This window comes from Falco peregrinus, chromosome 2 (assembly GCF_023634155.1).
Source record: "Falco peregrinus isolate bFalPer1 chromosome 2, bFalPer1.pri, whole genome shotgun sequence".
Taxonomy (NCBI): Eukaryota; Metazoa; Chordata; class Aves; order Falconiformes; family Falconidae; genus Falco; species Falco peregrinus.
In genome coordinates, this window is record NC_073722.1 from 89,303,595 (window position 1) to 89,328,446 (window position 24,852).

Here is a 24,852-nt window from a genome sequence, read left to right on the forward strand (position 1 = left end):
AAATCTATCTGCATGCCATTACTAATGGGAAGCCTGAGGTAAAGGTTAGCAAGTGTTTGTAGAAGGAGGAACAAAACCAAACTGGACTGCAGAGTCCACTGTAGTTACCTGGGGACATAAAGCAGAAGTTCCATAGATTCCACTAAATTCAGCAAAAGGGAAAGAGAAATCTGTCAGGGGAAAAGAAGGAGCTCTTCACTCCCCAAAACTAAGAAGGGAGTGGTAGCACAAGCAGCTTGATAATCTCAAAAGCCACTAAATCACTGGAAAGCAAATGGCAGAGGGCAGCTTTTGAACAGCATCTTTTCATCAGCGCTCCCAGGAAATCCACTGATCATCACAGCAAAGGATTAAAACATGTGTAAAAAGTAATAACAAAATGAACCAAACAAGTGTCAGAGTGAATTTAAAACTCATTCTTGACCCAACGTAAGTTACAGACTGACAGAAGGACCTGTGGCCAGCAGTCCTTAAAATTAACAAGTGAGCTGCACTCAGTTCCTACATTTCAGATCCTCAGCAGGAAAAATCACAGTGAACTGGTCTGCCTCCATTGCTCAAAGGAAAGTTGTGTTTCTGAACAGCAGCAACAGCACTGGCGTGTTCCCTCATGAGTTGTCTTTGTATTGCTAGAACATTGCAAAGCACTTTTCAAACTACATCTTGTGAAATCCACACAATACAATAGTGGGTGGAAGAACTGCAGAATTAGGAAACTTGTCCAAGTTCTCAGAACATGCAAGTAACTCGGGAACAGACCCTTGCAGAAACTGGTACAGAACAACGTCCTTCCGTGCTGACGTACCGCATGCTTTCTTGGAGCTTTAGAATTAAGTAGTGTCAAGGATTACCTTATAAGCCTGACATTCAGATACTTGCCTACCTGGTCAGGCATTTAAGGAACACAAAAACTGAAGAATCTACAGCTCCAAGCAAGTATGCACTTTAAAATGGCATTCTGCCCAGCTGAGGTAACAGGAGTTTTGAGTCTTGCAGTTCACATGCATAGATAAATTCCAGCACTCTTTCTTCTGTCTACATCAAACTCACTAGAAATACAGAGAATGCTCCATGCATTTCAGGAAGGGATGTTCAGCACTCCCACACTTAGTACAGGATAAAATAAGTGAAACTTTACTCCAATGGAATTAGATTACACATACCCTCAAACTGACCTTATATTGAGCACTATGGTTGTTGGTAGCTTTTGAGAGCGCAAACCTGGCAGAACTCTGAAAAGTGCTATCAAGTCCTCTCAATTGAACAGAAGTCACTACTGGGGCACCTTTAAAGGAAGCAGCTTTGCAGGTAAATATTTATACATAGATTCCAGATAAAGTTTCCATGTTGTTATGCAGATAGATAAAATCATTTCACATACAGAGCTATCACACAGCATGCACTGCTTTTATGAAGCAAGCTATAAAGCCAAGCAACAACTCCAGTGTGCTCCTCAATTAACAAACTGTTACTAGTTTAAAAACTGACCCAACTGAGGCCATTGCAAGGCCTCATCACTGCATAATGGCACTATGCAACTCTCCCCTTGATTATAAGCAGAAATGCACAACGGGTGGCTTCTCTTGTGTCTGTCTCTGCAACCAATGTTTAACAGTAGACAGAATTTTAAAAAAATCTTGTTCTTCCTCCACAATCATAGTAAAAACATTCAAGCTTAACAGAGTTAAGATGTGATTTTTTTCTATTCCCACTACAGGAAATTAGTGATACATAATTAATTCTAACATGAGTATCTTTGCCTGGGCTCCATTAAGTACATTTAATAAAAAGTACAGTTATTACCAAATCTCAACCCTGAAGCTCTCATTCTGCTCCTTGAAAAAAACTGAAAGCCTACTACCTTGGCCTGATTAAAGGTTTTTGATAACCCATCTCCAAGAGCCCAGATTAAAATTTTGGCTTGGATTCCATTCACTTGGGAATTAGATGACCTCCTTCTTGTCCTTTTTTGTAATACAAAAGTAGGAAAGTGTCATTCAACTGTGAGCTCAGGAAAGAACTTGGGCAAAACAGCAGATGTCCACTGGCCAAACTCAAGATGCACTGGGACAGCAGATACAGACAGAAAGTTCACACCGCACCTGCCCACACCACATTCAGCATTACTATGGCCAGAGGCATGAAAAGCAAAGCCAGCAAGCATACAAAAATCTGAATGCACAAAGAAACCAAATACTATTCAACAAATCCCACTCGATGCTAATTAACATTATGGCTGGCCAGAGCCTGCTGTGATTCAAACTTGCACTCTGTTCAAACAAAACTTAAGGGAAGCCTGGCAGAACTAGTGACTGAACCACAGGTGCAGGAAAAGCTGTCTGGATCTGTGAACTGCATTTGCATCACGTGGTGAGGGAGAGCAGTCCGCATCAGAGTATGCTAGTTGGGAACAGTAGCCAGCCGGCTAATCACACTGTGATCTCTCATGCCTTTTGTTTGTTTTATGAAACAGAGATTCTGCCAATTGGTTTCAGATCAAAATTCTTCCTTATCAGGAAAGAAAGAAAATTCATATGAAATGATGCTCAGCAGGAATTAATCAGAAACACAGTCCTCCTGAAGGCATAAGCCTTTTTGGTTAAGTAAAAAGTTGCCACCAGCTAATGTGCAAGACAGTAATGATTAGCCATCTGGTGAAGGTTCCCGCTAAGCTTGCCATGTTACCCCCTATGCCGAGGAAAGCAGAAGGTGGATCAGTTACATTCTGTCCTTGCTTGCGATTGTGTGGTCATCTTTAGGAACAAGACACAAAGCTTTCCAGTGCAACCACGAATTGTAACTGTTCTGAATTTTCAGCAGGCCTTTTTTTTTTAAAAAAAAAAGTATTTTTTTTTTAATTTTACATTATTTTTTAAAAAAATTGATTGCCTTTCTGAAATCTGAATTTATCCTCAAGCTTTATCAGCCTTTGTTATTTTTGCCCCTTTGTTTCCTTCTGCAAAAATTGCAACTGCCAGGAGGCTTCCCAGTCATCTAAAGAGTGTCAGTAAACAAGAGCAGAGACAGATGGTTGCAGCTCAGTTTAAACCAGCACAAGATCCAGCCTCTCCCCTGCGTTGCAAGTACTACCCATAAGATACAAACATATGCATAAAACCAAACAAGAATGCAGTAGTCTCAGATAGAAAACAAGTATGTATATACAATCTGGTATGGAAGAAGTCACTGTCAGGACAGGGCACTGAGGTTTCATGTACAAAGCACATCCATTACAACGGTACAGCCTTCCTACATAGGGATGTAAGGATTGGGGGGGGGGGGGGGGGGGGGGGGGGGGGCGCAGTGGAGAGCTCTCCCTTCATTGTTGCTCCCAGAAGTATTGCTGGCAAAAAATAATCAGCAGGGAAAGTAAAATCAGGCATCAGCAAAGTTCCTCTGAGCAAAGAACTCACACAACCTGAGAAAATGACATCATCTCCGATAGGCCTCTCAATTTATCTACTACTTGAGGAATTCAGTCACATTGACAAATAACATGTTAACTCCTTACTGAAGTGACAGATTCAGAGAGACAAAGAAAACCCACAAGGTAATGCACACATTTAGAACAACAGAAGTCTATCAATCACACTGGGGTTTTTTTCATTCCTGGATTTTTTTCCCCTTCACTGCATAGGAAACTACTGATGTTGTTAGCACAAAATAGTATTTACATTATGTGCTATGCCTTGATAAATAAGATTCAGATGTCCACATACATTCAATAAATCTATCTAAAACAACATAGTTCACTGTTTGCTCCTTCCACCAACTATAAATCCACTGTGATTCCACAGTCACACCTACATGCCTGAATGGCTTACATAAGAACAGGTTCAAACATTGCCCATTTTCCCCAAAGAAAAATTCTGACTCTGAAATTAAATTAACAGCTTTCCCTCAGGGCTGCCTGATATTCCAAGTTCTTCCTTCACTCAGTGATAGCAGAAAACTTCAAGAACAGGGTTACACAATCATCACCTCCAATCAGCTCTAACTGAAGGATGACACGAGACAGAACGAGAAACTAGTACTCCAATTAATACAGATAGGAAAAAACAAGATTGTGGGAGCAGCATCATTATTGGTAAAGCTCCAGCAAAACCCTCAGGTTGTGGCATGTTGGCACCTACTACCTCTGAGGTAGAGTATAACTACTCAATGCAAGAATACAAGCGAGGGAATGAACTGGTGGTGAATACTGAACAGTTCTGGCCCTTTTTTACCTAGGTGTTCACATTGAAACTTTAAGAACTGATTAATATGGGACTCCACTGAGCCTCTCGAGAGAAGCCTGAATCAACCCTTCTGGGAAACCAATCTGTATTCCTAACATGCAGTCTTATGTATACTTCAGCAGGACCTTCCTAAAATAGGACAACTACAAAATAAACGCAGACTTCCCACACGAAACAGTTGCCCCTTTTGAGCGATTTACCCAGGGTCACTTGGAAAACCTCTCCCATTCATGTCCACAATGCCATTTCCTGCTCCGTACATTTAAAAGACTACACAAAAAGCTGGTACACACCTGTATCCCCATGGAAGCAGCTGTCCTGATGACATCTCCCAGAAGGCAAATCTCCATCACTTGGCCAGATCTGTCCTGTTTTTCGTACACCCACAATAGTAGCCTCAGACACAATGACCTGCTGCTGCCTGTGCCGTTTTTGAGACTGGGGGGTTGGTGGACTGCTACTGTCAAAGGACTGCTGAGAGTTCTGGGAGGGAGAACGGCTCTTATCCCGATACATGCGGTAAGTGGTGGGGCTGGGGGAGACATGGCTGGACTGCCCTGAGGAGAAGTCTTCCTCACTGGAGGTAAGGTTCTCATTAGAGCTACAATCGGGAGTATATCCTCCTCCAATATCTTCAAAACTCCTGGGGGAGTAAGATCTCCTGGGCCACGTGAGATGTTTTTCCTGGTCAGTTGTGCCCTGATTTCGCAGAATAGGTCCTTTCCCTTCTCCTTCCCCCATCATTCCACCAACATAGATACTCTGATAGGGTTGAAAGTCCATGGGCTGCCAAGGTGAGCGGTTGCTGCCATTTGCATTTATTAGATTATCTTTGAGAAACCTAGGGTTCAGTTCAGCATCCTCATATTCTCCATCATAGCCAAAGCTGCTCTCTGAGGACCTTCCCCTGTAAGCAGGCCTCTGGAACTCACTGAAGCTGGGTACCATGTTAGAAGGCAGGGAGTGCAAAGACTTTTTACGTTCCATTTGCATGGCTTGGCTACCAAGGGAGCTTATTTTATCAGAAACATCTTTATCGTTGACCTTTACCAGACCCTTCTCATGATGATACTCCATGTTTACGTAAAAGGGCTTTTCAACAACATCCTTGTTATCTCCAGAAGAATGTGAATTAACCTTTTTAATCCTCTCAAAATTGGACCTTAGGGCTGCCACACTGGTGCTGTTCCCTCTCTCCTTAGAAACAGGTTCAAACGATCCCTCCTTCTCAGCAGATCCCACTAGCCTGCGCGTGGAAGCCGATCTGTGTTTTGAAGGAGAGCCATCTGTATCACAGCGATTCTCCATATCTTCTACAACTCTCTTCAGTTTCTCTTCACCATAGTACTTACACCTGTCCTGCTCTCCCTCTCCATGATGGGGGCTGTCCAAAGGTGACAGGTCTGACCCATCGCTCTGGGTAGACAGTTTCCGCAGAGAGGGTATTCTGGGTTTGAACTTTTCCTCCCCATGGTGTGACTTGCTTTTTTCATATTCGTCTTGGTCAGCAGACTGCTGATGATGCGGGTCCTGGATCTGCTGCTCTGCACCCCCTTCAGGCAACTGAGAAACACGTTTAAAACCCCATCTCTGTCTATCATAGCTTTTTTTCTCCTTTGCCAGAAGAGTCTGCAGGTAAATCATGCGGAACCTCTCCTTGTTGACCTCCATCTCCAGTCTCCGGATAGATGCTTTGCACATCTCCAGCTCCTGTTCAATGTCTCCCACAGATTTCAGCTCCATTTTAGGAGGCTCAGAGTCTGCAAATTGTGCTTTCCAAGCCTCCACAAACCCCACAGGGTCCACCATTTTGCATACAGAAGTAAGTGGAGAATAGGGGAAGGAGGCTGGAGATAGGTGGAGAGAATAAACCAACCGGATCTCACATGTAGAAGCAGAAACAGCTCCGGCAGGGTCAACTCAATGCGTCTCTTTCACGGTCCATGCAGGGAAACTGGGAGGCAAACGGCAATCCTCGGCAGCTGCCTCTCCTCCAGCTTTTGCTGGCCCCAGCCCCCCGTACGCTCGCTACTCTCTCCCCGGCATGACTGATCCTTTGCTAGCGAACAACAATGCTCCCAACCCCGGCGATCCCAGAGCACTTCAAAGTGGGTGGACAAAGGAGCAGGCTCGGGGCGGGGGAAGGAAGGTAAATATCGCCCCCCACCCACCCACCTCCAGCCGCCGCCGTCCTGGGCACGGTCCTCAGCGCAGCCACGCTCAGGAGTCCTCCGCTCCGTCCTCCCCCCGCCAGCCCCCGTGTTATGCTTTCTCTTTCTCTCTCCTCCTTTCCCCCTGCCCCTTTCCCTGTCTCCTCCTCCCGGCTATTGTGCTGTCCTCCGGGCGCACACGCTCTCCGGAGCCTCCGCGCAGAGCAGCGAGGCGGCGGCGCGTCCCGTGGCGAGCTCCGCCGCTACCCCTCGGTGCCTGAGCCCCCCGCGGCCCCGCGGGAGCCCCCTCGGCGCGGCGGCTGACGGCGCGGCAGCGGCTGCCCGCGGCTGCCCATCGCGCGGCCCGGCTCTGGCGGCGGCGCCCCGAATCGCAGCGCTGCGGAAGGGGAGGAGAGGGAAGGAGCCCGGCGCAGCGATTGACACGGCGCTGGGGCCTCTTAAAGGGGCAGCCCGGGCCGGCGGCGGGCGGCCGTGCCCGCCGGAGCCCGCGGAGGCCTCTGCCCCGCGGCGCGCTGGGGGCCGGCTGTCGGACGGACAAAGGGCCGAGCCCCGCAAGCCAACCCCGGTACGTTCGCGTCTGCTCACGCCTGCAGCCACAGGCCTGGACGGCACCACAGACAGACGTGACTACACCTAAGCCTGGGCAAGAACGCGTCGTACACACGTCCCTGTGTGCACAGGGAGGTATCCATGCTCGTCCGGGCATCCACGCCCTCATACGTTATGTATAAACGCCAGCACGTCTCTGTACTCTCTCACAGCAACGCTCTCCCCCCAGGCACCGATGCAGCTCACCTTCAAAGGTCATGTTTCTCCCCCACTAATAAGTGCTGTTTAGCAGCAGGCTTGTCATTCACTCAGTCCTCCCTTCCTTGCCGTAAGTGACAAGCTGGATTTCTGAGATGGGCAACTGCTTCTCTGAAATCACCGTAATACCAACACTAAAAGCTGCTTTGTTCAGGCATAAGTCTCACTTTTGTCCTGTATATTATCCTAGCCACAATAACTGACAGTCCCACGCCCCAGCTCTGAGTGAAGGGTGGCAAACGATTTAAATGTTAAAGTCTGGCTGCTGAGTATTGCTCTTTCTGAAATCACAGTATGTGACCTTGTTTAAGCCCTGTATCCTTTCCATGTGCTAATTCAACCTCTGAAAAAGTGGTAACAAATACATCTGAACTTCCATCGTGCCTGCTTGGATGATAGGAAAAAAGTGAGATACATACACCTCATATTCCCTATAAACCTGTTCCTTTCATGTCTGCGGTGAGTATATCTTTTCTGGCACGTTACTAGAAAAGAGGGTGGGATATAGCCCCAACAAGAACTAATAAAATCCCATAAAAACAAAACGCACAAGTTCAGGGGAGTAGCTCTCTTACCTTTGAGATATGTAGTGTTTCATAATCCATTAAACATTTCTTTCACTTCTTGCTTTTTTATATGCCAAATGAAATATTTTTGGGTATTTCGAGACATATAATAAACGACTAATCATGTATTCAGTTTTACATAGTTCATTCCTCTTGGGTTTTGTTTCCTGGGTTTAACCTCTTTTCCTGCACTTGTTTCCTCATCTTTTAACACGTAACAGGCATTGGCTGACCTGTATGGAAAACAGATTATGATCGAAATCATAATAAAATCTATATGTTTAATAAATACCTCTATAAATCTTTCAAGTAATCTCAGTCTTTCACAGAGATAAAATAAATTGGCTTTTTGCCACTGATACAGTTGCTATTTGTTTGCCTTAGTACCAGTTTGAACAATAAAATTCTGACATGCGACGTATTTCTAGTTAATAGGAAGTTTAAGACTGTACTGGCATGGTTATAATAATGACAGGTATATTACATCACAGGGATATGTTCTGAATTCATCTGTTACTTTTAACTCAAGTTTCACAGTTCTGATTTTTTGTGTCTAGAGTTTGACAAAGGGTTCACTTTTCTGACATTTGTGCCCTTTCTGGAGGGAGGAAGAATTCTGATAGGTCAGATGAGGGATCTCTGTATGCACGCTTCCCGTGAATAATACTATTCAACAACTGCACCCTCTTCATCTAGTGAGGAACTACATCAGAAATTCCAGTGGGAACTTAAGGGATCTCTGAATTTCTGCTGATGCTTTATGCGTTCAGCGGAGTATGGTTTTAATAGGATACAAAATTTCATGAAGGCTATAGTGGCAGACACCTATCTGTGATTTGAGAACGAGAATCCTGTGATGGGAGGGCTAAACCCTGCGAGCCCGCCCAGCGCGCCGCCGTGGCGTGACCGCGCAGCGCCCCCTGGCGGGGCCAGCACCCACTCTCGGCTCAGCTTGAAAAGCGCCTCTCAGCGCCCACTCGGGAACCGCGGCTTCGGCGGGAGCGGGTAGGTTCGGAGGCTTTGTAAGGGGGGGAGGGGAAAACAAAAAAGAAAAAAAAAAAGCGGTAGGACATATGCTGAGCCTTTTTAAAGAAAAATAAACCGTGATTTCTGATTAATCTGTGGCTGAAACTAAGACACTATTTTTGTAGCACAAAACTCTGGTAGAGTTTGAGAAGCCTGGTAAATCTCAAGTGGTCCCATCCAGTCTAAACCATGCTATGAACCCCCCAAAATGGGAACTCTCCTTAGAATTCAGAGAATGGCAATTTCTCGCTGTGAGAACAACCTTCTGGCCAAAGATACAAGGAACTGGTCAAGCATCTCCACTACCAAAGAACTTGCCAAACACTTCATTTTAACTGGCATGCTCAGATGTGTTAGAGTGTATAGCATTCACTTGCAGTGCGTTACATTGTACACCCTACAATAACCTCTAACTATTGATGAAAACCTGAAAAGACACAGGGGGACAGAGTGAACCATGAAGAATGGACTCCAGTTGTACCACAACAAGACAAGCCTGAGCTGGGAGCCAACAGCATTCAGAAAGATCTGAATCACGTGACCTGTAAGAAAATAAATAATAATAACCCAAGTCTCAAATAATCACTCTAAAGGCAGAAACAACATCATTACAAGTTAAAAGGAAAGGCTTTTGTAGTAAGAAATGAACTGCCTGTCAGGTGACTTTTTTAAAATTGCTTTTGATCCATTACCTGTTGTTTTGCTCAAACAGATATGCATACTTATTTAAACAGGAACTCATTAGCACATTAGCTTCTACTTATTAAGACAAGAAACAGCATAACATTAGTACTTCTGGGAAATTTTTACAATTGCTTTTTAACTTTGCTTCAGACTGTCTCCAAATTTTACTTCTCCAGTTTCTCAGCTGCAAATTCCAGAAGGAAGCTGGCACTGCAAATGTTGCCATGATCACTGTGAGGACTTCAACTGGTATAAAAATTGTGGTTTAGCCTACCTATGGTTAGAATCACTACAGTTGTTCCAACGCTGTTTTCCACAACATTAACACTTCTTTAAAGCCAATCAAGTCGCTGATAGAATGGATTAACATGCATAGATAAAACATAGAACAGATAAAAACATTTAAGAATTCGCAAATTTATATTTGTTTTTCCAAAGCTAGTTTCCTTTGTGCTTTCCTAAGCAATTCATCATTCGCAACATGAACCAAGATTCATTTTAGACGACCAATTATTAATACTGAGTTCTTTGCAGGGAAAGCCTCAGTGAGGCCAAAAAACACACCCCAAAACCAACCAACCAAATAATAAATATTAAAAAAAAGCAAAACCAAACCCCAACCCCCCCCAAAAAAACAGTCTCAAAGCATCCATCATTGACTAGATGGAGTCAGATCACTGTCAAGGGATAGTTAATGACTGACACAGTATTGCATTAAGTGAAGATTTTGGAGCTCCAGAAGATACAAACCAGTAATGACATCAAGCAATGCACTGAACCACTAGAAAAAACAAACCATCCCAGCTGATTTTCCAGACATGATTGCATTGTTGAAGAGATTGCATCTCTGTGATTTTGTACGGTAATTGAGCTCAGCAATGAAAGAAACACTTAGGAGATAACAAATATAAGAAGAGATCAGGATTCCCAGTTTGGTTTGGTTTTCCCTGCAGAACATGTTGCTGAGTCATTTTGCAGCTGTAAACACTAACACATCTGCACTGAACCCCAGCACCTAGCCTAGACAACATAATTTGCTGCAGCAGAGTGAAACATCTTTTCCACTCATTCAGACCCAGTAAACACAAAGACCGTGGCTATGCTGCCCACTCAGTGCAGCACGTGGTACAAGTGGAGCATATATTCGTCATTCTTGTGACACAGATTTGGGAGATGAACAAATATGTAGAACATCATAAGGTCCAAATATTACATATTTGGACAAATAACTCCTTGCATACCCACACATACTCATACTCTCCACCAAATGCTACATTTGCGTCTTTGCCAACAGAATTAGCACAATTGCCAAAGTGAAGATTGTCCAATAATAAAAAAAAAAGACACTGAGTTCCTAGAACTCTATTCATCATATTTCATGAAGCTGCTCTAATTTACGTCATAAGAAAATACAAGTAATAAGAAGGATGTTTAAATCATCTTTTGTCCAATCTGGGGGAAAAATGGCAGAGAGTCGAGTATTTTCAGTTTGATGCACAGATTTATTAAATATCTTTATTTTCTCAGCAGCTCAAATCTGAAAGGTCCTGATATAACCAGTTTTCCAGATGCTGTTGTTTCTGTAATGACTGAATTAACATCTTAAGAAACTGTAACTTATACCTGTCCATAGGTTTTCTTTCTCCATTTAAAATAGCTGCAGTGTGAAATTTAAAGCATTATGGAAGATGTACCACTTTTTTTTTTTTTATGCCACCATAGCATCTAATGCTGGATTTGAATCTTAGAAGTATGGAGTTATAAGCTGCTGACAGATTTCTAGAGAAGCAGTCTTTCTGTTGTCCCACTGATTCCTTTGTTAATTCTTTCATTTCAGTGCTTACAGTAATTTTGAAGGACCATAAATTTGTACGGTTTCATGCAAGCAAAAGATGTACAGCACTGATTTATCTTTAGAGAAATATCACTAACTAGATACTCAGAACTGAACATTAAAATTCAGTGAAATACTGGAAAAATTAGAGGGAAATAAAATGAGTGTATTTCACTTCTTTTGTACTTTTTCAGTTTAAAACTAATTATCATATTCAATCACAGTAATACAATTTCACTAATACTGACCAAATACTTTTTACAGCAATTTCTTGCAATGTCATTTGTCAGCAGGAATGACTTATAACAGGAATATCTTCTGGCATCAGCCATTGTTGCCCAAAGGGCAGAGGAGCACTGTAAAGCTGCTTTACTTTGATGAAATTCAGTGGTACCCAGAGCTAATCTCTCCCCACTAAACAATGATTGTAATTTCTAAAGAACTAAATGCACAAGGTTATGTCAAAGGGTATTTGAAAAGGCAAAACTAGGGCAATAGTTTTTTGATCCAGCCAGCACACCAAGTCACAGCAGCATGTCCAAAGAGCAGGTTCTACTGTAAGCATTCAGTAATGACATCTTCATACAAGTACCTTAGGGCTTAGCATGGATGTGTCTGCTTTGGAGAACTCCATCTATTCCCATCCCTCTAAATCCACACACACTTGCAAGTCTTTTCACCAAATGGCAAAACCATTTCTCTACCATTACAGCTTTTATTAAGTAGCAGAGCAAATTGCTCCCAGCACCTAGTGATCAAATTTTTTACTTATCCAGTAAAAGCAGATAGAGTGACTGAATTTAGCAGCAGCATCAAATCTAATCTTACCAGCTCAGAGTTCCTACCACAGATAGGGATGAGCAAGTTCATGACTGAGAATGTGTATGGTTCCAGAATCACGTTACATTACTACAAACAAACAAACAAAAGAAGTTAGAAAAAAATTAAGAAGTCATTACTCTTAGCAACAAAGTAGAACTGCAATGTAGACAATATTCATGAAGATCAAACCAGAGAAGGATTCCCCATCCTCTCTGGAAGGTAAAAATACTATATTTAATGTATTCCATGCCACACACCTATGTAGCCACTCTTTCTTACTCAATAGAGTAGAAAAGAATAGCATTCTTATCTGGTAACATTTTCAAAATATTAGACAGCTGGGATAAACCAACAAAGTTCCTACCTAGACTTCTCCTAGGCTTGGAAATATTTAAACACTGGGCTCTGATTCTCAAGTGGAAAAATAGAAATAACACAGATTTTTTTCCTGGATGGAGAAACCACAGTGGAAACTATGCAGTCTGCATTTGTGTACTTCCATACCTGTTATTTAAAAAGATTTATTTTGGAACAGTTTTAAAGTATTTGGAATGCATAAGTCAGAGTTATTTTATTACTATGATCTTAAAAAGCAAAAACATATGGATAGCACCCTTCATTCTGAACTGCCATTTTTTTTCTGGCCCCATGAAAACGCAACTTTGTTATTTAAGATTTCTAGAGAATTATCAAAGAACAACCTACTAAAATTACAAATTTTATACTTTTGACTACAAGTGTTTCTGGCAGACAGCTGAGCACATGGCACTGGCAATGTCTTCTTGCATGAAGACAAGGATGTTATGTTTCCACCACACAGTGAAAGACTTACGTAACAATTGTACCATCCTGCATGAGAGAGCCTGCAGTAGCAAGAGAACTCTCAGAAAGAAAGTTTGGATAAGTTTTTCCTCCCTCGTTTCCAAAAAGAAAACTTTCTATTTCTGGTTTGAGAGCCACTGTTGTTGCAGGCACTCTGTGCTGGACTACAGAGAAGCATGGTGCTTGCAGAAACAGTCGACAGTTAGCAGCAGTTCAGGCTGACTTGAGCATTGCCTTCTGAGATTTCCATCGTTTTCTTTTCCAGTTCTGTAGAAACAAAGAAGTTCTAAAATCAATTCACAAGAAATTATACCATCCAATACAAGGGTAACAAAAGCAAAATGCAGCCCTAGTCAGCCCTATACGCTAGAACTCGGGTAGATGATGACATGAATATGCTTGCAGCTGTTCGAAATGGGCTTTTAATGCTTGAAAAGCCTCCCCAGTTCTTCAGACTGTAAACAAGGAAAATACACAAAAACCGCAAAACTTAACATACCGATGAGGTCCCCTGCCCCAATCTGGGTCATGTGCCCAGCAGTTTTCTCCAGCTCCTTTATCATGGACTGTTCAAAGGCCAAGGCAGCAACTCGGGAGAAGAACTCTTTGACATTTTCCCCTAGGAAACAGGACAGAAATTATGTGGTTTTACAACTGCACATCGACACATGATCAAGCATAACAAGCACATCTATGAATAGATCACTCCTCAATACTGGGACAGAACAGGCCTCTCCAGCAATCTGTCCTCCATTCTGATCATTGCAGAGAGAATTTCTCATTTTCTTAGTCTGGAATACTGTATCCTGTACCATACTCCTAGTTTTAGTCAGCAACACAGAGAATTCAGTTGGTGCTATAATCTTTTCTTCATTGCTAATGTTGAGTAGCAGTGCACACGTGTAGTTATGTAACTACCTATGAATTAAACATGCTTAGACATTGCACAGCAGCTCAAGTACTCCTTTCAGTAAACATGACAGTGCAAGCACACATACAAATGCTCAAATAAAATCAATCATTAATAAACCTGAAGTTTCCAATAGCAACAAAATGCAAGAACAACAGAAAAATCTGTATGGGAATGGTGGGACCAGGAACCTTAACTTCCTTCCACCTTAACATAAGCCTTTGTAGTTATGCTATTTTTACATCCTTTGCAGTAACTTACCTGTTTTGGCTGAAACCGACCAGTATTCTGCCTGCATCTCATTTGCAAAGCGGATGGCATCTAGCTCTGTCCTTTCACACACAGCATCTGACTGAATAAAAAATGTGGCATAACTTTAACATAAGACATGTATCTGGGCTGGTAATAACATAAAGGTACTGCTAGCACCTATACTGTGATGCTTCCAGTTATCACAGTGGCCTTTCTGACCTTGCCTTAGAACTTTTGCAATCAGATACAATTGCAAGAATATTCAAGTACTTTGTACTGCTTTTAAAATGGAAGTCTCCATTCACCTCCCACAGCATTGAAACAAATAAAAAAAAAAAAGTGTTAACAAGTGTGACCGTTGCATGTAACTATATAATGTTGTAGGGAGCTATAAAGACAACAGTCCAGTTACTGGTCTTTAAATTCTTGTCACTCCATCATTCTCAGCAGAAAAGCTGCAACACTTCAGATCTGCATCCTCAAATGTCTGGCCCATTTAGCTTTTACTGCAACTCAGAAAAAGCAGCATATGCAACACAAAGTACTAGAAAAAACCTGACAGACATGCAGTTTTCTGGGACTTTTTTTCAGTGAAGGGTAAGAAACAAGCTGCTTAACTGATACTGTGGCAGCCAGGAGGGGTGGAAAATAAAAAAAGAGAATCAACTAAGCATCACAAGAAGCAAGTTTGTTTTGAAATTTTCAAGAATTAAGTATTGACAGCTACAGGAAGACAAACACAAGACTCAGAGTGGTATAGGTTGAGTGCATTATATCCCGTTCTTCCAAAAATTGTGTCATATTCAGTTAAGTAAGAATTGTTCCCTGTTCCTGAATAATGAACACACTGTCCCTAAAAAAAAACCAAAACCCAAGAAAAACTTCAAGATCATTAAGTACTCTATTCTTTTGTGCACCCTCTCTCACTTCTCAGTTGTTTGTATGCGATTGAAAAATGTCATGCAAGGAATGGAGACACAGAGATTTCACTAACTACCCATTTTTTCCAGAAAGCAACTTCTTAAATTGGTTCCAAGTGTGCTGTTCTATAGACCTCTAATGATCTCTCTGTTTAGGTTTTTCCCTCAAGGTCTTCATCTCAACATTGTGTACAACTTTTAAGGGAGATCACTGGAGGAACTAGGGGAAATCTGATTTCCTTATCTGCATACAGTTTGCTTACCACCAAATCTTTTTTTGTTCCAACTAGAAAGATGAAGCTGGAATCTGGCTCATTCTCCTTCAGTGCATCTTCTAGCCACTGTCTGAAATAAATAAAAAGAAATCATACAATCAGTCAGAGGGAGTGAGGGATATAGGAGAAAGTGACAGATAACAGGGTCACATGAAAAGTGAGAGGATAAACTTATGTGAAGATATCAAAAGCCTTTTCTTCTAGGCAGAAAAACCCCAGGAGTTATTCCAACTCCTCTGAATACATGCCTTCCACTAATGAAAAGTTCAAACATACCCACTGTAGAGTGCAAATTCAACAATGACTTTACCACCCAGAGAGGGTATTTTTCCTTGTAAGGGAGGGGGCAAAGTTTTGATTGAGATAAGGAATAAGAAAACAAGAAGCAGAGGAAAAGACATGAACAACATAGAAGATTAGACACAAACAGGAACAAAGAAGAGTGAAATAATATAGTCAGCATTATAAAACAGCTCCCTGTGAAGGCTGCATGATTCTTGTCTTATAAGCTTTTGTATTTTTGTTACTCTGGCAATCAAGTTCCTTTTGAGTCATCCAACACGTCAAGGAGGGAAGGGAGTGTGTATGTGTGTGGGAGATCAGGTTCATAGGCTTCAATTATTTCCAGCCAAGCAAAGACACTAATATATATATTATTTTACAAAGTCCTATGTAAATGAGCTAAGTACCACAGCAGCAGTCTAATACACATTGCAATAAGACAGTATACATTGTAAAAAAACATGTACCTGCATTACAGTCACAACAGTATGTTAGGAATACATATACTCTGAGCTGGCAACAACAATGTGGATCATAGATTCATGTAGGGTTTTTTCAGGCTGTGCTAAAAGCAGATCAAGTTTACTCATAGCAATTAGCGTGCTGTTGTAACCAAAACATCACATGTATCTGAACCAGTAAGTTCAGCTATACTATGCATACTCTGAGGTTTTAATTTTCTCTCCTCTCTTTGACAGCTTATCTCCCAACAGAATCATCACAGAAATTAGAGAAAGAAAACAATTCCAGGCTAGCAGCACATCTAGAAAATGAGAGGCTTTTGAGACATTATGCACAAGATGCATCTCAATCTCACCATCCACATCAGGTTCCAGCCTGTTATTCTGTTTAGAGGAAATGGAGAGGGGGAAAAAAAAGGATGCTTTTGGGGTGCACTTCATCTCTTCCTGCATGTCTAGTTGTGGAAGGATCAAGTTCTTACTGAAGCACCTTTTTCTCTCCACTGATTATAAAGGAAGTCAAGGGTAAGTATTTCAAATTTACACTCTGCATTTTCTTCAGAAAAATCCCACCCTATGTAATCCAAAGAAGTGACAGTCATTCTTCATTTCTTAGCTCAACAGAAGATACACTCACGATCCATCAAGTTCTCAGCAGCTACAGGCTATCCATGGGAATTATACCTGCTGTAAAAGCTGTAAAGGCTAAGCCAAAATACAGAAACTTACTTGGTGTGATCCAAAGTCTGGATATCAGCCAGATCAAACACTGTTATTATAACTGCAACAAAAGACAAGAACAGAAAAAAAGTAATTAAAAAGTGTATCAGAAGTCTCTCCAATTTACCTTGTTGAACAGAGAGAATGCTTACATATAAAGAGCAAGAGCAGATTTAAGACGGATGAGATGGAGAAGGGAAAAGAATAAGCAAATGCGTAGTCTTCCAGCACCCAGTAAGACTGGAGTTCTCAGTCTTCAACCTAATTTAGTCTTTACCTGTAGTCTGCAGTCTATAGCTCTATTACTCCTTTTATTTTGTGACCAATTACTGCAGAAATTGTCTCTTACCATGTGGAACACCAGACGTATACACTTCTAATTTCAGCAATAATCTTACCCAAACTCTTTTCCCCCTAGACAGAAGTGCCAATTTTTACCACCGTATTATCAGAACATTCAGAATTTGCAGGTGTGATAACATACCAATTCATGATCATTTTAGTCCCTTATTCTCTCCAGAAATGACAATCCATTCTACCACACTGTGTCTACAGGTACCTTTCCATGGAGCACATATGCATACATGTTTCCATATAAAGTACAAGCTCCTGTCACAGCCAGGATCAAATTAATATTGTTCTCACCTTCTGCTCCTCGGTAGTAAGCAGATGCAATGCACTTGAACTTTTCCTGACCTGCTGTGTCCCATCTGTGCAATGGGGGGGGAAGAAAAAAAAAAAAAAGAAATTTCAGGTTAATGAAAGCCAGTGTAACCTGAGTAAACACACTAATGAAGCAGCAGACTGGTACAGGTTGGAGAAGAATGTGATACCAGAGAAGTTGTTACCATCTGGAACATGTTATTCATTAACTACTGATAGAAACAGAGTAAAGTTCTAATATTTAATGAAGACATTTGAACTCTGGTTTTATCTTTTTATTTTTTTTTTTTTTAAATGCTGGTCATTTGGAAACTCAATTCAAATATTTGTATTCTGTGTGGTAATACCCTTTTCTTAAAACATGTTTTCCTCATCTATGTCATTTTGATGTGTTTCTAGGGCAATCTAATTTTGAAAAAATTCTGTGCTAGTACTAGCTAAATCATATATTTGCCCATATTAGAGTCTGGCAACTGCTAGATATGATATCTGTCTATACACTACAAACTAGAGACCTACAGCTCAGTGTACCATGTACTAATGACACCATTAAAGAAAAATCAAGAATGTGCTTCTTATTAACGAACATGATATGCAGTCCTCTCAGCTACTGACAGAACTACAGAGGTTTGGGCTTTTGTTATAGCTTAGTACTGCCAGTCACGGATACTTGCAAATTTATCTTCTATGGAAGTCTCTCAGCAAGAGGGGGCACTATTGCTTATCATATGGAAATGTTCTACTCTGCCACTGAAGATCCTGCAGATAATGCAACCTGACATCTAGTAGCTCATGAACCTTATTTCTTCAGCTTGCAAAATACTGATGCATCAGTCTAGATTTTTAGAAGGATCCAAATCCCAAAAGGATAGCACCTGGCAGAATTTTCAAACACACAATGGTACTGAAATCAGTGGGAAATGGATTTCCAAGTATTCTTCAGTAAATCCCACTAGCCATCTATTTATATCAATGATCCCTCAGAAAAAAATGTGTTCCCAAGTGAAAAGGCTTTTAAGATTCAGGCACTGAAATACTTCAAGCAAAGCATCTTATTTCTGCTGTAGGTCACACTACAGCACAGATGAATCAGTAACGCCCTCTACAGAACAATATAGCTAGCCACTGAAAATAACGAAGTTATTTGTTACAAAGTAACAAAGAACCAAAGCTTGCAAGAGAAGGTCAGTATTCCCACTGGTCTAATAAACAGAGCTGAAAATCAAAGATTTTTAGGTTCACATTTTAATAAAAAACACCCCAGTCTTTCTACAATTTGGGGAAAATCAATTAGTCCCTAATTAAGAGATGCTGAAATCACTGGACACCTTACCATTAATTTCAACGGCTGCAGGGATAAAACTCACAGTAAGGTCAAGTTCAGTGCTCATTGTGCCTGCTAAACTCAAATGACACAACGGTGTAACAGGAGAACTGGACAAAGTCTGTGCCAAAAGCTTCCACTTCTCTTTCAAGAAACTTGCGTAAAAAAGGCAGAACTCCACTGAAATGGCACAAGACATCCAAGATGAATTTTCATTGACAAACTTAGAACATTTTTTAGGCATGAGAAATCCAAGAGTAAAAATTTTACTAAAACTGCAAGTCCACATAGAGAACCTGTTTTTCAGATCACATTATTCTTTGTGCAATTTTATTATTTAAAAAAAAAATATTATTCCACTAAAGCCTGCAGCAATTCAAGCTCTGCTGAGACTGTACTATGTGCAATGCTTAACCATGCTGTTTCAACTTACATCTGGAGATTATATGGTATTCCGATTATTTCAAAACGTTCAATTTCAAAATCCACTCCAATGGTTGCTTTGTAGTCTCGGTCAAAATTATCTTTACAAAATCTGTAATTAAAAAAAGAAAAAGAGGATGAAATGCTACTGACACCCAGTTAAAAACAACTGCAAAACTAACACTATCTAGGAAGAAAAGAATTAACTAACTGTGGAGTGGCCATATATTGCAGAAGTATATATAAAACCACCAAGAAACTAATTTAAAGAAGGAGGTACTGGATAAACTAGAAAGCATATACACCCAGTAAGCTCTCAGGATCAGATGAGAATCAGAATAAAATATCTCTGTACTGTCAAGGAAGATACAGTATCTTACAGTTTTATTTACAAGGGAATATATTTGGGGTCATAAATAATGATCCAAATGATTAATCATTGAAATCAAAAACTTTCTGTATCTACTTTAGAATGTGGAAGAAATAATAATAATAAAACACAAACATAGGAAGTTGTCACAGTGATCATAAGCTACAGAAATTCAATGATCTGTCCACTGGACTCAGATACAAAAAGCACAAGAGCTGTTTTTCCATATCCAGTAAAGAATCAAATAGCTATTCTTTAAGGCATTCTGCATTTTATCTGTCTATACTTTATAACCTATGGGAAAACCTGAGCTTCCTCTACAGACTTGCAGCTGTAGAAATGAGTACAGGTACCCACACAAGGATGACTTACAAATGTTTCCATGAACAACACTACAAGTAATGAGAAAACATGAAACCAAGACTCAGACACTGGAAAGATTTATATTTTTTTTGATCTGCTGATTGTACCAGCCTTTAGACTAGATTTCTTAAGGAAACACTGTATCATATTTGATTGGATTAAAACAGTTCAGAATATAACAAATACTTATTGAAGTGCCAGAGCATGACTTTCTGTGTTGGTATATTAAGCTTGTCTCATACTGTAGACTCTCTTTTGTCTTTCATTTAATAACAAAATCATGGTTCAAAACAGAACCATGAAGTACCATACTGAATGGACAGGAATGGAAACATTATAACATTCACTTGAGAAACAGCAGAATCAAACAGTTTGCTGAGCTATACTGTACCTGTTGATAAGGCTGGTTTTCCCAACATACAGGTCTCCTACCATAACCACTTTGGATATTTTCAGCCTGTTATAAATATTTGAAAACATTACATGTTTTTAGTAGCAATTTCAACATTCTCTCTCTAAACATTCTGATTTAGATCCTTAAATTGTAAGTGATGAGCACATGTACCTGTGACTCCGGTTTACCTAAACGCCACTGGGCTGCAGGACCAGAGTCTTAAATTGTAAGAAAGAAAAAGAAGGTCACCAAAAATCCCAAACCCCCCTGGAGCAGAAATAGTCCATTTCTTACTCTGCATCTTTTTTCTTAAATATAATCCAGTGGGACATAAATTCTTTTCTATTAAAATTGCTTTCACTACAAGTACATACATTTGGCAGCTTGCACACAAGACCACAGACTATCTGCATCCTTTTAATTTAAATTAATCACAAGTTTCTCATTAATAGTACAAATCAAGTCCTAAGTGTAGAAACAAGGAATCACTGATAATAAAAGAACCCACTGCAGAATCTGTCTCTGGAAAAAGTCCCACATGGTTAGAGCCAATAAATTTTCTGGCTATCTAGAATAATATTAATCTGAAGCTGGCTTCATGCAAATAATCCACTTTGCTCTGGGTTCCCCCACAGAATACAGCAGATGGGCTTTAGGTGACTCAGCCTGCATTCTTAAAATTGAAATGTGGTGTATCTTTTAGGAGATACAGGTGGCTAAGTGAGTGTAAATGTATTTGTTGAGCTAAACTTGGATTGACTTCTCCCATGCACATGCTACAAAAATGGCTTAAGAGATTTAATGTTCTTTTGTATCAAGGACTGGCTTTTTAAACAAAGGAATTAATCTTCTATTGGATACTATTTCTGTTTGTATCAGGCTTCCAAGTTATCTATTCTAAATAGTCCAAATCTTGACTGGTAAGCTGCATAACTAATATTTCCAAAAAAAGAAGGCATTTTGTGTGCCAGTCAATGCTAACTGGGTGGCCACAGGCCCCTAAGCTGCTGACATATGTCTGCCTGGTTAATTGTTACTGATAAAATACTGAATAAAATCAAGGACCTTAAGGAAAAAGCAAAAAAGTGATGGTTTAGAGGTATGTGTTCCATTAATTCACATTGTGGAAAAAAACCTCCCTAGATCAGACAGTTTAACACATTGATGGAATATCAAGAGTGTCTTAAATACAGCCATTAGCTACTGAATTTTCCAGAGTATCTTTCCAAATGACAAAGAAAGATTCCATTACTTGGGATAATGGAAAAGGAAGGTAATGGTTATTCCCATCAAGCTTTAAAATTATTGCACAAATGACTCAGTTGTCTATGCCTCCCACCCCCATTCCAAAAAATGACCAAGTAATAACCATATCTAGAGAGCAGTGAAAGTGGTTTAATTTTATTCACAAAGCCAAAATGTACAGATTTTTAACTATACTCTGTCACCAGAATAAATGAACTGGAAAGTTGCTTTACTCTGGAAATAAATATTGGTTATGGAGGGATAAAATGCCTCAATTCATTAAAGCACATGTTGCTAGCAAAATTGTCCAGAAACTTGTAATAAATTTATGTGAAACTAAGACAGTGACTGTGCTTCTAAAAACCAATAAACTCACTTGTGTCTCTAATCGAGACATATTTTGGCTTTTTTTGTTGTTGTTTTGTTTTGGTTTTTTTTTAGCAAGACTCCCTAGTGAAATGAATAAAAAGTTGTGTTTAAAGATGGATATCATGATGGATATCATGACAAGTCTCATGGTAATCATCAACTCTAGATTTGAAAGAATAGTGAGCTAATCGTCAGTATTCATAGAAGCTTCACTTTATGAAAGATCCTTCACAGTGGAACACAGAAGCATTTATTACTAAAACATACAGCTATTTATTTTAACTGAATAGTGATGATTTCTAACACAGTTTAGCCTTCTTCCATGCTTCAGGAATTAAATCATTACTTGTAACAGTTCTGAGAGAGAGATGATGTAGAAAAAAACCCAGCCAACGTAAATATTATTATTAGGGCATAAACCAGTTAATTTGGATTTTTCGGTGTCATATATTTACCAGAAATTTCTTCCAGTTTTATGGAAATATTTAAGAGAACTTCTCAGCATGTATACCTCTAAAAGACTAAAGCTAGATTCTTATGTGTTTCAAGCAAATTAGAACTGCTCTATGTTTATATCCCCACAAAGCCTTTATTAACTGCTCATTTGGAACACAAAAAGAGAATAGAGCAGGGCTAGATCTGCCCTATTCCTTATAGCTGCTCTAGAATTCGGTTGCCATACTGACTTGCATGAGCAAAATTAAACTCTAATTTTAAACAGTCAATTAATCTTTGAACTAAGAGTTTAGTTCCAAGTTGCTAAACAACTATTTGTTGCTAAACAGCTCTGCTATTTTTTCAATGCTACTTATGCCAGCAGAAAACGTATCTTTGAAACTTATAGGAAGAAGAGGCACTTCATTCATTTAGTGTCAAACAGGTCAGAGAACTGCCATGTGCACGGGCTTAGCTGCCTTGAAACATGGTGGAGTGAGGAAGATGAGGAAAAGCCTATGAAGGAAGGAGGCTATAAAGAGCTCAAAATACTTTCTTTGTTGCATACTTGGTTAATTATAACCTTACCCAACTGTTCCAGTGCTCTGCTGACAAGCAGTCCTGACCTGTGCATGAAAGTGCTCTTTGAACTGCAGACAGGCCTCAGGTGTGTACCACTGAAAACAGGAGAGAACAGCTACTGTGATATACTAAGCAATGTCTACTTTGCAAGAAGTCAAATCAGCAAGGAAAAAATAGATAAGAAGGTTAATTCAAAGAGTTTGTCAAGCACAGAGATACCATGGCATAAGAAAAGGGACAGCCTGGGTTAGAAGGCAGTAAGCCTTCCCCACAGTAAGGTTTGTAAAAACTCCTTTGGACAGTGCCATCACTTGACTACCTTTCCGAGTGTCAGCACTCAAACACCAGCTAAACTTCCAAAGTCAAATACATCTGCTCATCATTCTGTACAACAGCAAGTACCTTAAATTATCCCAGTAACGTAAAACACATTTTTTTTGTTTTATATATAATAATATATTATATAAAAATGTAATTTATTTATTTTTTTATATATATAAAATGATAAATAAAAACACAAGACAAACACAGACGGGAGCATACCACCAGCAAGTCATTATTACTATGAAGTCTTTTATTTTATGCGTGAAGCACTGTTTTTATTAGTAGTTTTTAATTAGGCATTAGTTAAAAATGAGAAAAACTCATTTTACTCTGTATTTGCTTAAAATACTGTAGTAGTTTTCATAAAATTAAAAGCAAAATACGTGCCTGAGATCAAGCATGAAAAAAATGCCAACTTTTTAAAAGGATCCTTTGAACAATTGAAAAAACAGAATGCTAATTCCTTGTTCTTCCCCTGTCCTTAACTCCTCTATTATACTTCAAATACAAAACTCTTCAGGGACACCAACGATATTTTCTGTCTGTGTGTCTACAGTGCCTACTACATTTGATCTACTGTATGACTAATGTTACTATACAAACAGAAAATTAAAATTGCCTTAAATTCTTCAACCAAAACCTCCAAATAGATCTAATTAGACTTTTTGCATATTTAATATCAGCTATGATTCTTATTTCCCCTTGGTGCAGGAACTCTTTAAGCATGTAATTATTAATGTTTGGCTGAAATAACAAGATGGATATTATAAGGTAACAATTCTGTGGCAAAAGTCACTTTCCATAAAGGTTGGAAAGGAAGAAATTAAAAAGGAAGAAATTAGGATTATTATTAAAGATATCAGCATGAATGGGAACATGAAGTCACATTCATCTTTGAAAGAAATCCTTAAACAATCTGTAGTTTTAGCAGAGGACAACAACTGTACATTAAATTAAAATACCATTAGCACAAGGGAAATATAGTTCAATGTGGCAGGTGCTACATACTGTGACCAGAGGGATTAAAGAATGCTTACCTTTGGAAACTGAGAGATTATTCTGTCCCTACTCACTGGCGGAACCAAATGCATTAAGTTGGACTTCATCCTCTAAATTCAATTAAATTCTACCAGACAGGAAATATATAAAGAGAAACATAGTATGTAGGAATTGCCTCAGTACAGGGAAAACATCATAAAAAAAATTAACAGTTCTTACAGAATCATTTTTTTCCCCCTTTCAGTACAACTGGCAGGTTTTTTGACTTTGTGTTAAAGAAAACCTGTTTCTTACATGAATGGGACCACTTCAGTGCACATAGCTGTAGTAGCAAACAGTGTCTTTCTGAAACTACAAGACAGCAACTCTAATACTGTGGAAGGGCAGGGAATTGTTCACTTAATTCAACATAAGTGTTTGCAGTTTAGCCCTCAAAGGATTTTGCAGTGTTTAATTTAAAAACCTTGCTCATCACTGTTTGAAATGCCTCTGCCCTGTACACGTTAAGAAATGTTAAGGGATACCAGATTTCATTTGGTCAGAAAAAGGAAGGAAAGATGAAGCTGCTACA

At 39.9% G+C, this 24,852-nt stretch overlaps 2 protein-coding genes across 2 annotated transcripts in view; both read right to left on the bottom strand.

Annotated features, from left to right (window-relative positions):
- BCR (BCR activator of RhoGEF and GTPase) overlaps positions 1-6,806 on the bottom strand; it is a 102,306-nt gene extending 95,500 nt beyond the window's left edge. Inside the window, exon 1 of the mRNA XM_005233251.3 lies at positions 4,532-6,806. Coding sequence (XP_005233308.1) covers positions 4,532-6,047 — 1,516 coding nt within the window. The 5' untranslated portion in view covers positions 6,048-6,806. The remainder of the gene's footprint in view (positions 1-4,531) is intronic.
- Positions 6,807-11,486: 4,680 nt separating this feature from the next.
- RAB36 (RAB36, member RAS oncogene family) lies at positions 11,487-24,409 on the bottom strand. Its single transcript, XM_005233250.3, has 10 exons — positions 24,320-24,409; positions 22,965-23,053; positions 20,325-20,390; positions 19,211-19,312; positions 17,436-17,500; positions 16,800-16,851; positions 15,316-15,397; positions 14,142-14,232; positions 13,470-13,589; positions 11,487-13,237 (listed from the first exon to the last, which is right to left on the bottom strand). The coding sequence occupies exons 1-10, from the start codon at positions 24,386-24,388 to the stop codon at positions 13,173-13,175; spliced, it is 801 nt and encodes a 266-aa protein (XP_005233307.1). The 5' UTR covers positions 24,389-24,409; the 3' UTR covers positions 11,487-13,172.
- Between the last annotated feature and the right edge of the window lie 443 nt (positions 24,410-24,852).

Coding starts and splice junctions, on each gene's coding strand:
- RAB36 (XM_005233250.3), bottom strand. CDS start 24,388: ATGAAGTCCAACTTAATGCATTTGGTTCCGCCAGTGAGTAGGGACAGA. Junction 20,391..22,964: donor CAGAGCACTGGAACAGTTGG/GTAAGGTTATAA, acceptor TATTTATAACAG/GCTGAAAATATCCAAAGTGG. Junction 17,501..19,210: donor ATACCATATAATCTCCAGAT/GTAAGTTGAAAC, acceptor CCCATTGCACAG/ATGGGACACAGCAGGTCAGG.